The 15,798-nt window shown below is 36.1% G+C and overlaps 1 protein-coding gene across 1 annotated transcript; it reads left to right on the forward strand.

Moving 5' to 3' along the window:
• The first annotated feature begins 2,320 nt into the window (after positions 1–2,320).
• hnf1bb (HNF1 homeobox Bb) lies at positions 2,321–15,751 on the forward strand. The gene is made up of 9 exons (XM_046867491.1): positions 2,321–2,778; positions 7,380–7,579; positions 7,788–8,049; positions 8,235–8,449; positions 9,804–9,949; positions 11,146–11,266; positions 12,966–13,109; positions 13,229–13,326; positions 14,039–15,751. The coding sequence occupies exons 1-9, from the start codon at positions 2,420–2,422 to the stop codon at positions 14,057–14,059; spliced, it is 1,566 nt and encodes a 521-aa protein (XP_046723447.1). The 5' UTR covers positions 2,321–2,419; the 3' UTR covers positions 14,060–15,751.
• The last annotated feature ends 47 nt before the right edge of the window (positions 15,752–15,798 follow it).

A 15,798-nucleotide genomic window follows, 5' to 3' on the forward strand; every position in this document is an offset into this window, starting at 1 on the left:
TTATACATTAAACTGGTGTTAGTATTATTTCTGATGTCTATTTAATGTAATTATGTACGGCTGAAAAAAACGCAAAATAAATGTAAAAAAAAAAAGTGCAATTTAATATTAGTACAAAAGTACAATATTAGTATTACTGCTGTTATGGTTTTTATGACATATTTGACTTAAAAAATTTATGGTTCAAGATGTAAGTATGTCCAATTGATTAAAAATGCTCTTTTTATTTGGAATGAAAAAGCCATGTAGATCGGGCAGTATAAGGCTTTTTGCATCCAGGACCCATTTAAATGTAAGAAAAAAAAATTGTATAGTACTGACCATAAAGATTTATGAACCTAAATCTCAAAATCCCAAATCATTATTGTAGCCAATCCAACTACTACTACTAGGAGGTTGGAGGAAACCAGAGATCCTGGAGGAAAGCCCACACTGACTTGGGGAGAACATACAAAACCATACACTGGAATTAACCTGAGCTTATCATCAAACCCAGAGTGATTTTCAGAACAATTAACTAAACAAAAGAATGCTTCACTTATTGTTCTAAAAAACCTGAATCTTATTTAGTGCTTGGTGAACGGATATGTCCTGACTTGCTAAATATTCAGAACATGGAACGGTACACACTCACCCCTCACAACTATATAAGCTTATTGAACATCCCATTCTAGATGTAGTCCCCGTTGTTCTTATAATAAGTTCCATAGGTTTTGGAGTGTGACGTTCACGATTTGGGATCATTAAGCTACAAGATAACTAGTAAAATGTAGGGAAGAGGTAGCTCACTGGTAAAGATGTTGAACTCCTGCTCAGAAGGTCATGAGTCCAAATCCCAGCACCACCACGCTGCAACTGCTGGGCATTTGAGCAACCCTCAACTGCTCAGTTCTGTTAATATGGCAATTGTAAACACATCTGTCAGACGCAGTAAACGTAATGCCATGCGATCATGCACTGATACTGGGTGAGAATTGAATGGAAGCTCTGTGGAAAACTCTTCTTCAAGGGGCTCACTTTGTGCACAGGTGCATTGTCATGCTGGAACAGGTTTTCTGTTCATGTCCCAGTGCATACGCATATAATTTATAAATTTCTAGGCTTATTTTTATATCTCATTCTTAGTCTGAGACTAGACCTTTGTAAGGGTAAATTTGTTGGCCAAATGTCGTACATGTCACACAAAGGGATTGAGAAGTTCTTTGGTTTAAGCTCTGGTTTACTACTATGGATGGTCAGGGGTTCAAGCCACAGCTTTGCCAAACTGCCATTCCTGGGCCCTTGACCAAGTCCCTAAACCTTCTGTGCAGGCACTCAATCTGTTTCCTAACTCTGCTGGATATGAGAAGAAAGGTTTTCACTGTACTGTAATGTACAAGTGAGAAGTATAAAAAGAAACACCCCACATGTAAATGTATTGTGTGATGTTAATGTTATTGTATAAACTTTGCAGGTTTTAATGTCTGTGTAGTGTTTTGTGATTACTGTAGGACTGGAGTATGAAATTTGCGCCTTTGTGCAGACATGGCAAAAGTACAAATATCCTTCACTCAAGTAGAAGTACAGATGTAGAAGCTAAAGTACTGACTACAATTTTTTATTCAAGTTAAAGTAAAGAAGTTTGGGCTTTGAACTTCACAGAAGTACAAACGATGGTAACTGGACCTCATATATAGAGAATATCAAAGGTTGTTATCTAATGAATGTTTCCAGGCTGAAGATCTGCCATATAGAACACAAGCAGAGAAAAGATCATGATGATTGAGGTGATCAGGAATGTCTCTGCTCTCAGTTATGTTTACAGCTGTTTCCCTCTGTCTCATCCACGTTAACCCCAGACTTCTTGTTGCCTTCTGCCGCGCTCGTTGTTAGCTTCGTAAACTAACCTACTTCTGTGGTGCGTGTTAGGCAGAAAATAATAAACTTGTGGATGGTTAAAAAAGATGCGTAATGACAGGGATCAGTTTGAGATGCTGAAAATAATAAAAAAAAGGAAAAAGAAAAAAATATTGATGATGTCACCAAATAGATCAAAATTAAAGTAACGAGGTTTAAAAATGTAAGAAGTAGAAAGTACAGATAGTCATATTAAAAAATGCAATAAGTAAAAGTAAAAAAAGTCCGAAAAAATAAATAGTCAAGTAAAATACAGAAAACAGAAAATCTACTTAAGTACATTAACCGAGTATTTGTACATTACTTTCAATCTCTGTCTGTGCGTAAGCCCCGCCCACCACACCAGCCACCCCGCCCACCACACCAGCTGCCCCGCCCCCTCGACAGGTGCGTTATGACTTTACAGTGCTGTTCCTCCTGAGAAGTTGATAACACAGTCCACAGCAGTGTGATCAGAGGAACCAGCTACAACTCTAGCCACATTTCCACCAGAGCTGCGAGGACCCTCCTCGCCACCGGCTTCATGTTTGCTGACATGGTGTCGCAGTTGACGTCTCTTCAGCAGGAGTTACTGAGCGCCTTGTTGGACTCGGGACTGACCAAGGATGAGCTCGTGCAGGCGCTACACGAGCTAGAGCCGCGTCCATCAGGCTTCGCGATCAAAACCGAGAAACCCTTATCCCCGGCCAGTGCGAACGGGGCCAGCGATACGGATTCCAAACCGGTCTACATGACCCTGCAAGCCAGAGGGAGTAAAGCGTCCGGGGATGAAGGCTCAGAGTCCGGGGAGGACTTCGACACACCGCCCATCCTCAGAGAACTGCAGGCGCTGAACACCGAGGAGGCGAACGAGCAGCGCGCCATCGTGGAGCGCATGCTGGCGTGAGCGCGCATTCATTAACTTCAACACACTTACAGCTCACCTCACATCAGCTACCAACACTAAACTACACTACAAACTCCAACAAATAAACTCCTCTACCTCTTATTTACTTACCAAACACTTCAAAGTGAATAAATATAGGTGCTAAATAATGTCCGGTTTTTTGCGTAATTTGTTTATTTATCACGTATCGCTGCAGGTCTACACACCAGTCAATGTTTAATTAGTTATTAGTTAGGAAATAATAATAAGGTAAAATTAAATTTATAATATTTAACAATTTATTATATAATATTATATTATATGAATTACCTAATTTAATGCTTAATAATTTAATAAACTCCGCTTACTGACAGTGTAGAGGTTTATATGTCCTCCTCGTGTCTGTAGGAGTTTTCAGCAGGTTTTCTGGTTTCCTCCATCAGCATAGCAATAGAAAGAAATGATGAACAAAGAAAATGTAATGGAAGTCAAGCTATTATTATACTCGTTATAATTATTTAATTAAGGGTAATAATTTATATTTTCAGTGCAAAACATTTCCATTATAATGACACTAAGAAGAAAAGTTTTTCTTTTAAAAAGAATTTGCTGAAAGCTTCTTTTGGGGAATCAGATTTTCGTCTTTGAGTAAAGAAAAGTTTAATAAATCACTAATATTTGAATGTTTTGTTCTGAATTAGAATTATAGTTATTACTAAACTACCCCCCCCCCAAACAAACAAACAAACAAACAAACAAACAAACATTTATAATTCTGAGTAATAAGATGCAAATGTATATTATTCGTAACTTGTTTTATAATAAAGTGTTTATTTGGTAGGATAACAGTTAATAATGCAGTAATTCATTGTAACCTGTGTAGCAATTCATAGTCGTTATGTTTAAAGTGTATAAAAAATACACATAATAATAAATGGTTTACAAATGTCCAATAACAATTTAATACTATTTCAGTTAACCCCTTATGTATGTTCATCAAAGTAAAATGTTACCCATAATTAGCCTAAAAAACACACATTTGTTTGAACACATAGAAAACAATACATTTAGAATGAATACTGAATAAAATAAACATTTTAATATTATAGCCCATAATCAAGGGTTATATTGTTGTTAATACATGCATCTGGCATATATTATCTATCTATCTATCTATCTATCTATCTATCTATCTATCTATCTATCTATCTATCTATCTATCTATCTACAGACAGACAGAAAGGTATACAGCTGAAGTGACCTCAGATTAGCAGATCTAATTAAAGCAGGAAGGTAGTAGTCTAATTACGTCTGAATATGTATTCTACATGAAGCAAGTAATAAACATAAACCATAAAGTAGTAGAGTAATATAATTGTAGTATCATGGTCCAGACTTTGATTACCGTTTATGTGTCATATAAAAGAAAATGGTAGTAACACGCTAAAGCAAAATAGATCAGTGTAGAGTTTTCAGAAATGTTGTAATGAATCCTATTATTATTATTATTGTTAGTAGTAGTAGTATTAGTATTTAAAACAAATTTTAATTAATGTTAGTGTATGAGTGATTAACAACCATATACCAAGTTTATCTTGTGTATTTATTACCTATGAATAATACATACATTTATTAATTAATTTAACTTAAATAACTAAAGGTGAGCGAGTTGCAAGGCGCTTTTTACTGTTGGATATATGCCTGTAATCATTTTACCAGCCCAACGGTCGACTCATTAGAAGTTTATTTTAGGATGCTTTAATGCTTTTTTGAAGATAAAACAAACAAACAAACAAACAAATAAATAAATAAAGCAAATCCACACAATTTTACTTACAAAAATAATAGTTCACAGTATTCTATCTAAATCACTATTCTGTAATTTTTTTAAATTTTTATTTATTTATTTATTTATTTATTTTTACAAAAGTAGCTAACAAAAATATTAAAATTTGTTATGGATCAAAACATTTTAAATAAACTAATAATAATAATAATAACAATAATAATAATAATAATAATATTTATATATATATATATATATATATATATATATATATATATATATATATATATATATATATATATATATATAAAATTTCGTTTTTATCAATTTAATAAAAATACACAATTTTAACATCGCATCAACTGCTTCCAGTCAGTTTGTATATAGAAATATAATATTGTTTTTAAATATGATTACATCATCAAATTATGTCACAAAACACTTATACTCCAAATATATGAATTATCGTGAAAATTAAATGATGAATTATTAAATTATAACTTAAAATGATAAAAATGTTTTAATTTTAATAGAAGACTTGATGATACAAAAAGTAATCTAATAAAAGTTTATGTATTTTAATTTCATGAGTAAGGATGACATAATATTGCTGTGATTATTTTATTGAAAAAAAAATCTTTATTTCTAGAAACAATGACCTAAAACCACTGTGACCCATATCAAATCATTCACTAAAGATAAATGAGCGAGTGTACTACACGTGGCCCCTGTGCCTGTGTATCACCATGGCCTTTCTTCATCCTGTGAGTTTCATCTGCCCACCCGCCCCTGCGCATAAAAATAAAAACACTCTGCTCATGGGATGTTTTCACTTTGATTTCTGCAGGATTTAAGTCTCGAAGCCACTCTGTAGAAAAGGCTGTCAGTGTAACTGCAGTCTGTGGCTCCAAGAAGCACCACGTGCAGTTGTTTCTATAAAAAAACATAAACATCCTTCTGATTAGAGAGAAAAGACGTCTAGTTATTCATTATATGAAGCTATTGACGTTAATCAGGATTCTTTGAAGCGTGATTCCTTAAACAAATAAACGTCTGAGTCGAAGTGAAGTGTCCATACTGACCCTCCAGATTTCAGATTCCATTATAAATGTCACCATCACAATACTTTCCACACACACACACACACACACACACACACACACACACTTGAAATATTAGTAGGTGTGTTTTTCAGTAACAGCGAATCTGAGAAAAATAGATTTCCAGAAAGTGGACTGAGTAACCAGGAAACCAGATGAATTTAATTTAATGATTGCAAAAGGTCTGTTTTTGATTATTATATCCATTCCCATTATTTAAGGTTTTATTTTTGTTTTAGTTTTTTTTCAACATGAACAGTAAGTAAGTTTTTATAGAGTTTTAGCCTTTCCCTTATTGTACTGTACGCCCCCCCAAAAGAATGAATGTATTATTAAACGAAAAACAATATAAGCTACAAAATAAACAATAAAAAATCTATTAATTAATTTAACATGCAAATAAATAAACAACAAGTACGTAAGTCAATAAACGTCAAAATCGGGGAGAAGAACACAGAGATGTCAATCAGAGCGTCTCATTCTTCTTTTTATAATACGTTCTCAAAAAGGGACACTCACGTCTTTATATACCGATCATGATGTCCTGAAGTGTTGGATATAACACATTTATATTAAGGAATACTCGACATGAGTTCTGTCTCTTCATTATATGAGGAAGGCTTGTCTGAAATCCACTGTCTCAAAATGAATTTACCTGCAAAAAGCTTAGCTAGAAGCCACCGTAGCATTTGCTGCCGAGCTTTACACACATACTGGGGTATAATCCATTGGCATTATTTTTAATAAAAAATTTTATTGAACGCTCCTAGTTCTAGAGATGATGTGGAACGTTGTGACCATATATTGTGTAAATATTGTGTTATAAATGTACTTTACACAGATATTTTTTTAAGTTTTTATACCAATTTACATGATAGTGAACAAATATGCTTGCTTACTGCAAATATGTTTATTACAGCAATGCAGCATATGCTGAAAGCATAAGATTGCAAACTCAAACAAAAACAAATGGCCATATTCACCTGAATGTCACATCACTTAGTATTACTAATACAGTATAGTGTCAAACTTTACACCTGTAAGCATTAACTAATCATCTCTTGTATTATAAAGCAGCTCAACAACAAAATGATGCATCACAACATTAGGCACATTGTAGAAGTGCATTGGTCAACTAAAGATTATTCCCTGGATCATTCACACTTAAAGCAAATAATCTCACACTATGAAATTGTGTCTACAAGGTAGAAAATAAAGGCTCAGAAAACATATGACCTTCTGCTAAGTGAGATCAAAACAGGATGATACAAAATAAATCTATATATATATAAAATCCTCTTATATAATAGCATATATTATATATATATTTATGTATATTGGTATATTGTGACTTAAGTTTATCACTGTAGCTTAAATATCATATATATCTTATAATAATAAGAAATGTTAAGAAGCTTGTTCAACATTATTTATGCAAAATATATAATGAACAGTGTGGAGGATACAATCAGAAACCACCAGCCATTGTGTAAAACACCCTTTATCCTCTTATAGACTATGGGTACTGTATCATATTTTTTTACATTAACACACAAATTTGTAATAATTATGTAGACACGTGTTTGCAATAATGTGCTCTGAAAATACTTCTACTACGAATTATAAAAATTGTTATCACACATAATCAATGTAATATTATTATTATTATTAGTAGTAGTAGCAGTAGTGTATCGTTTATGACTGATATCTTGTGCTCTGTGTTTGATGGCAGTGAGGATCCGTGGCGTTCAGCTCGCACTATTAAAAGCTACATGCAGCAGCACAACATTCCTCAGCGTGAGGTGGTGGACGTGACAGGACTAAATCAGTCTCACCTCTCGCAGCACCTGAACAAAGGAACACCCATGAAAACGACTAAACGAGCCTCACTGTATGCCTGGTACGTCCAGAAACAGCGAGAGATAGACCGGCGTAAGTCAGTCATTATTATTATTATTATATGTGATATATATATATATATATATATATATATATATATATATATATATAATTATTATATTTATTTATAAATATATGTACATATACATATTAATGTGTATATATTCATAATGCGTATATACTAGAATGTGCTGTTTTATTTTTTTCTACCATATGATATCTTATTTACTTATTTTCACAGAATTTGACCGTGTTCAGGGATCCAGTGACTCAAGCAGTCAGGATCAGGTCCTGTTTTTTTTCCCAGAATTCCACCACAGTGGGCAGAACACCAGCTCTGCGTCTGGGACGGTCGCCGACGAAGGTGCGTCGTGCTCAAAAAGACTGAGGCGGAACCGCTTCAAATGGGGCCCGGCGTCTCAGGAGATCTTGTACAAGGCCTACGATAGACAAAAGAACCCGAGTAAAGAGGAGAGAGAAGCGCTGGTGGAGGAATGCAACAGGTACGAATCTGTTTCATGTCAAATATATTTGAAGTGTCCAAGAGGATGTAATTGCATGATATGTAGGTAGGTAATTTTTCAGTTTGAAAGATCTAGCTTTGATAGAAAGAATTGAATTAATATAAATGATAGAAATTAGGTATTAAGATGCTGTTGAGATTTGATGGTTTGTTTTCTCTACTCAGGGCTGAGTGTGTACAGAGAGGTGTGTCCCCCTCTAAAGCTCACGGTCTCGGCTCCAACCTGGTCACAGAAGTCCGTGTCTATAACTGGTTCGCTAACCGACGCAAAGAAGAGGCTTTTCGACAGAAGCTGGCTATGGACACGTATCCCGTTCACAGCTTGAACCCTTTACTGCCCCCGACACACAGTCAGCACCACCACAGCAGCCCAGATACCAGTAAGGTTCACCAACACGGTCAGCTTGTTGTAAAAGCAGAGCGCACACACAGGACATTCATAATACCATGATATCAATAAAAATTATACAAAATACACATTTTTTTAAATAATAAATTTTATCTTTTCACATTGGTTGAATATTATAGTGAGTTTTAAGAAGGGTGAGATTTCATATTCTTATTATTATATTACACCTTATAAACAGCTGGAATTTAATCCAGGAATATGGCATCCTCCGTATGGCATTTGAACTCAAACACACATGTATTTGACATGTAATATTCAACAACACATCGGTTGAATATTTACTCAGCTCCAGATTTTTTAGAATTATTTGCATCCTTAGTAAGAATATCTCTACATATATACACTGTATAAACCCTAGGGGTATATGTATGATTTTGTACACGCACACACACACACACACACACACACACACACACACACACACACACACATACATACACACACACACACACACACACACACTGTGACATTAATTCTTCCCCTCTGGGTCAACTTCACACAGCAAGTTCACCTGGAGAAGATTTTTCAGTTTGAGTCCATGAACCACCAAGACGTTTTTACCCTTGTCAAGGGTGCAAATAATTCTCGAGCCGAATGCATGACCTAATGCAGGGTAAACTTAAAAATGCGAAAAGGGGAAGGAAAGACGAGCCTGAGAGCTGACTGAATGGCGCATGTGTATCAGTGTGTATTCTTAAAAATTCCTCTCTTTGTTAACACACAAAGCCACACCTTTATGCACCTTTAAGTGCGGAACACATAAAAGTCTTGCCTCATGCTTGGGGTCAGACTTCGGTTAACTCGGGAATCAGGGCTTGGCTGATACGAGTCAACACACACACACACACACACACACACACACACAGTTCAACTCTCAGCGTTCAGACTCTACAGCTCTGATATATGGCGAATTTTGTTTAATGTTTGAAGTTGGATTGTGTGTTACGTCAGAAGTGTGTAAGTCAGAGGGATCAGTATTTATTTACACTGTGCATTCAGCAGTTTTTTGGATCGCATGTTTTGCATGGCCAACTGATCAGAGTAACGGAAGTAACGTTTCTCCGAGAAATGAAATTGAGAATGAGAGAACGTTTATATGAAAGAACAGAAAGAAACTGAAAGTAGGTGGAACGTTGGAACAGACACAGCGGTGTGTTTGTTTAGTGCTGGCTCTGATTGATTAGCTGATAGTAAGGCATGCCACAAGCAAAAGGTAAAGTACATCAGATCATGAGTCCGTGTGTGAAGACTTTGCCGTATTCTTGTTGACTCCTATTTTTGTTTTCGTCTCAGTACAGCAACTGACTTTACCTCTCTTAATGTAGAATTTAGATACAGCCATCAGGGATCCAGTGATGTCACTTCCTCAACGGGGATCGTTCACCATGGAAACAGCCAGTCCATGTTACAGCAAGTGTCTCCGCCTGGCCTGGACCCCTGCCACAGCCTGTTGTCCCCTGAAGCCAAGATGGTGAATATAGTTTTATAATTCAAACGCCAAAATACACTCAGGTCTCCACTCAGGTTTATCTAGCTGATCAGGAAAAAATAGGTGAGAGGAATTTTTTTGGAGTCATGTACTATATAATTTAAACTCCACAAATGTCAGCGTGAGCTCACCTGCAGAAAAACCTTCGTTTAGGCCTTTCAAATGAACCTGTTATTATCGTAGCTCGTTTTTTGTCCATCCCTAAAAATAAAACAAAAACAATGGCATATTGTTTGCAGTTATTTTGTAACAAAACTCAATTCGATGTCCACAGTGAATCGTAAAAAGTCATAGCTAACAGATGTAACAGTAGAGTGTTAATGGAATAATATTTACATTGAAATTTACAGAATCTGGCAGACGCCCTTATCCAGAGCGACTATTATCTCATTCATACAACTGAGCAGTTAAGAGTTAAGGTCCTTGCTCAAGGGCCCAGCAGTGGTCGCTTAGTGGTGGTGAAATTTGAACTGAAAAAATCCAACATCTTGACCAGTGAGCCACCCCTTCCTCATAAAATGATGTAGTAACTCCAAATATACACGTTTCAATAGCTGGTTTTTAGCCTCAGACGCTGCAAGCTGACTAATAACACTTGTGATTGGTCTAAATCTGTGACATCACTATTTATACTTCACTTTTCCTACATAAATTGTATGTATGCAGTAAAAGTCTTCCTGCTCAGTCAGGACACCCTTACAGAGGTAAAAAAAAAAAGTATGTATAAGCCACGCTATGCCCGCTATTGAACCACACCCACGTCTAGCAAATGATTAGGCTTGCGAGCCGTGCTGTAACGCGATATATTAACTCAGGTGTTTTTTCATATGTATATGACTGACAAGCACAATCATATGATCAGTCAATTTTATTTCTTAGACAATGCCATGCGTCTCGTTTAATGCACCGCAGGTTGAACTGTAATACTGAGAATAGAACAAAATGCGTGGGCAGAGACTATAATGCCATAATATCATTACTCAGCTTTATGGCTGTTGTATGGTCCCTGTAATAAACATGACTCACTGCTCAGCTCCTACTTCCTCAACTATGCACATAAGCCCTGCGCTTGAAGATACATACACCGTTTGTTGGGAACCCAAGCATTATTCTTGCTTTATATGTATTTAATTTTTCATTTTATATATATATATGTGTGTGTGTGTGTTTGTTTTCAGATTTCAGCCTCAGGTGGAGTCCTGCCTCCTGTGAGCACTCTGACTAACATCCACAGTTTGTCGCATTCGTCTCATCATCACCAGCAGGCTCAGAGTCTCATCATGACCCTCGCTGCTCAGAGTCAGTATTACACCATTTCACCTCTTGTTCATTATTGTTTATTCATCTTTTTATTTCTAAATAAGCTTTGGCTCTTGTTGAGCTATTAATAGACAGATTCCTTTGCAATGTAGATTAAAGATGAAAGTGTCTGTGCGATGAAGTTGTTCATTTCATTTGAGAATCTACTAAACTATCTCTACTAGAGCAACAGGAAGTAGCTCTGTAACCTTAATGACATTATAAATGGCAGAATCTATACATATGTTGTTGTGCAAAGTACAGAGCCAGCTAAATGTAAATTGTGGCAAAACAGGACTTGAACCAGAAGTACAATAGCAATTTTTAATATGCATGTATACAAATTATGACCCGATTTCGATTTGATTCAACACAATGCAATTCAAAGCAATATGGTACAGATGGTTCACTTTTATTTCTATGGTTCAGACAGGCAGCAAATCAATTTACTGAAGTGCCTTCTGACTTCTAACGCATGGCCCTTTCACAAACACGCCTTTGTAGTGCAAAAAAAAAGAAGGATTAAATAAAAATCCTTTTGTGTCTCTATGGAGATGCAGATCTACCTCTGCCATGTTAACCTATAGTCTATGTGACTGTCAGGACACGCCTCGGTCTCCATAGTGTTGCGATACGCCATAATCATGCAGCAGCAGTGCTGAGAAAAGATGCTTGGAAAGTTTATTTACCAGAATTTAATCTACTAATAATATATTGGTCACAAATTATTGCCCATGTTATAAATAATCGAAGTAAAGTAAAAAGATTTATAAATAAATCTTTTTAATTTTTTTTTTTTTTACTGATGCACATATGTTAAGAACGATAAATCATGATACAAATGCCAACTTGTACCCGATGCACACTTTTTTAAATCAGTGTATCATATCATTAACTTTTATGCTGATGCACCGATGCAGTGAATCTTATCATCCCTAATGTACAGTATACAAAGAATATTCTGTTGTGTAAAAAGTGCAGGTATGCAGTAGTGAGTAGAGACCATCCCAGTGCATATGACAGTGTGCAAATATAGAAGTGTATTATGCAGGGAAAATAGGTAAAAAAGTCCAGCGAACATTTTTATATATACATGCATGGATATACACTTGGGAAATACCCCGTGTCAACCTTGATATTTGCAGCACTTTCTATCAAATGCCTAGAAATGTTCTGTTTCTGTACCACTATGCTTTTTGAATACAATATAAAAATCTAAAAATATTTTAACCATGATTTTTTTTTTTGCAACATATTGCCTATTTCAAGTGTCAAGTTTGTGCTTTCCAGAACATGAAATAAATCCTGAATTTTCAACACAAGCCGTCAGCTGTTTAATAATAAACAGATTGTGCGTGTGGTTCGTATTTACAAAAGTATAATCACTGATTTTTTCTGAAAGAAGATGTTTGTTTCATTTTAATGGAAGATATGCAGTTGAAGAAATGTGTGATTATAGCTGTTGGAGCTGTTGGAGTAAACACTTAAACACGTAAAAGGAGTAAACACTTCATCAAATAATAATCCAATAATTAACGTAAAACACTTCACAATGTCCGATCTTCAAAAACCACCAACAACCATCCAGGAGAAGATTTATTTTAACTTAAAAGAGCACAGTTTTCAGACGCTACATAATAATACTGTGCACACTGTCTTTCTATCTTTCTACTATCTTACACTATCTTTCTCTCCACAGGCCTGAGCGCTCCTCAATCTCAGAACGTACCCATCATTAACAGCGTGTCTGGCCTGACAGCGTTGCAGCCCATGCAGTTCTCACACAGCCCCAGCCTCACTCCATTAACTACTGCACACTCCTCTCAGCAGGCCTACACACACAGTACGTACACTACACTCAAGTAGCTTGAATCACTAATACGCTGATGAAGGTTATAAATTCCCAGTGATGATGATTATGCTGGTGATAATGACACGTTTTTTTTTTGGTGCCTTCCCCAGTGTACTCTTCCAAGCAGGAGCCTCCTCAGTACTCTCATCCTCCTCGATTCTCCTCCATGGACACAAGTGCTCTCTCTCATCTGGGTTCCAGCAAGCAGGTAATTATTTATACACTCGCTGCTAAAAAAACATACCTCTCCAAACTTCTAAATAAGCTGAAACAAAACAGCTGGATCATCTGCTTAAATACATGAAAGACAATACAACTGAGCTGTCAAAGGGATTTGAACTCACAATCTTCTGATCTCGTAAGTGTAAATGAATGCTGATCCAGCAGTTGCACAATATTGGTTATGATTCGACCACTTTTACTGTTACAATCTCACTGAAAGACAGATTTAAGTGTTTACTAGTATGTACATTTACTTTAGCGAGGGTTTGTGTTCAATGCTGGCAGAACCCAAGGAAGTAAAATAAATTAAAGTAAAGTAAAGTAAAGTAAAGTAAAGTAAAGTAAAGTAAAGTAAAGTAAAGTAAAGTAAAGTAAAGACGTATTTATGCTTACCTAAAATAGTCACTAAATTAAATGCCACTAAATGTTTTTCTGATATTCACACTGACTTTTAACACACTTCTGTCTAAAATGTTGACTATTATTCTATGTGTCGCATTTTTATTTATTTATCAATTTTCTGGTTATCCTGTGCTCTACGGCGCTTTTAATGTAATGCTATTAACTATATTGTCACAAGGCAACTTTACAGAAATTTTTAAATGCAATAAAAATATATGCCAATATTTCTGGATTCATTATGTTTTAATGCAACACATTCTCTAGATTGTTCTAATACATGCTTTTCCTTACTTTAGTGCCCTTTGCAGGCTTGGTGAGGTTCTACAGGAGGGAAAACTAGCTACTTCCTCGGCAGCTAAGCGACAAGAGTGCCTTATCCCAACAGCCTTGATGACTTCGAAAGCCAAAGAACCACTAAGAAGAGCTCTGTGACCACAATAAACCACTAAAGAACACCGAATCGTTGTTTCAAATGACATGAGAGTGATGCCGGATGTTTGGAGGACTGTCTCTGTGGCGTAATAAACGCTGGTAACGAGCTCCCAACGCAGCATCAAAGCATTTCCTGTCCATAATGTGAACACCAGAATGAGCAACCTCTGCACTGATTCGTTGTCTGCTGAACTACTGAACGTATACCTACACCTGGTTTCAACGGGTTTCCGGCAAAATCCTTTCACTTAACCAATGCTGCATCAGTCACCTCAGTGTAAATAGTGTAAAATGTTCCAATAATTTCAGGTCGAAGGTGAAATATGGACTGAGATGGAGCATGAGCTCATGCAGAAGAGATTAATAGCAGTAAGACTGTGTGGTAGTACAAATTTAACACTGTCGAGACGATGAGTTCTGTATACTGAAATTTTGTTTATTTTATTGCAGTGGATCAGTTTATTTTTCAGTCAGTCCTTTTGCATATAGTGAACATCAGAAGGAAAAACAAAGTGACACTCAGGGAATGATTTTCTATACGGTATATATATAAACACTATATGGAATAATGTTTCTGAATCCCTGACCATAAATTGGTATGTATACCTTTTTGAACATCCCATTCCACATTTAGTAAACCTTTACTCTTCTTCCACTCTTCTGGGAAAACTTCCACTCTTCTGGGAAGATGCTTGTGGAGATCAGCATTCACATTCACCCCAAAGGTCTCCAGTGGGGCTGAGGTCAGAGTTCTATAGCATGAGATCTTCCACTCCCCACCATGTACACCATACGGTAAAGATGGTGGCTCAGCGGTTAAGGAATTAGACTCTGAATCTGAAGGTCACAAGTTCATATTCCAGTACCACCAAGCTGCCACTGCTGGAACCTTTAACAAGGTCCTTATCCCTCAAGTTGGTGTAAAGGTAATATGTAAATACTGGCTTTGCGCACAGGGGCATTGCTGGAAGAGGTTTGGGTCTCCTAGTACAACTAAAGGGAAAATTTGATGCTCCAAAGACAGTTTGCTAACAGTTTGGGGGAGAAGAACATATGGCTGGAAAATTTAGTTGTCCCAATACTTTTTTTTCCCATATAGAATGTATATATGTACATTACCCATCCTACTGGAGTGATTCGATTTCCCAGGATTTCCAGCCTGGGGCCATTTGTGAGAAAGTGTGAAGTGTAGGGAGGGATGTTTGTTTTAGATTCACCCCATTAATTCTATTTCCCGCGACTCTGACCCGGCTCTCTGCTCAACCGGTGTGAAAAATCACTTGAGCGGTCACTCCAAGGAAATGAGCAAATTAAGTCATTATACTTTTTTTCTCTCTTTTGACCTTTCCAGACTGTGATTAAAATAATAAGGTAACCTGGAAAAAACCATCCACTGCAGGTATAAAAGGATATGGACTGAATATGATGACTTTGATCATTTTTTATAGAAAATGACACATTTTAGTGTTTTATTTTCACTGAAACAATTGTAGTATGTTCATTAGACACAAGGACAAGCGAATGATGTGTGTAATATAAAAGCTTTAATAAGATTATTTTTTTTCTTTTTACAAATGATTTTTGAGAAGGTACATTTTACAATTATTTCACAATATGCATTAAA

The sequence above is a fragment of the Silurus meridionalis genome, chromosome 15, assembly GCF_014805685.1.
Source record: "Silurus meridionalis isolate SWU-2019-XX chromosome 15, ASM1480568v1, whole genome shotgun sequence".
Lineage (NCBI taxonomy): Eukaryota > Metazoa > Chordata > Actinopteri > Siluriformes > Siluridae > Silurus > Silurus meridionalis.

Coding starts and splice junctions, on each gene's coding strand:
- hnf1bb (XM_046867491.1), top strand. CDS start 2,420: ATGTTTGCTGACATGGTGTCGCAGTTGACGTCTCTTCAGCAGGAGTTA. Junction 2,779..7,379: donor ATCGTGGAGCGCATGCTGGC/GTGAGCGCGCAT, acceptor GTTTGATGGCAG/TGAGGATCCGTGGCGTTCAG. Junction 9,950..11,145: donor TGTCCCCTGAAGCCAAGATG/GTGAATATAGTT, acceptor GTTTGTTTTCAG/ATTTCAGCCTCAGGTGGAGT.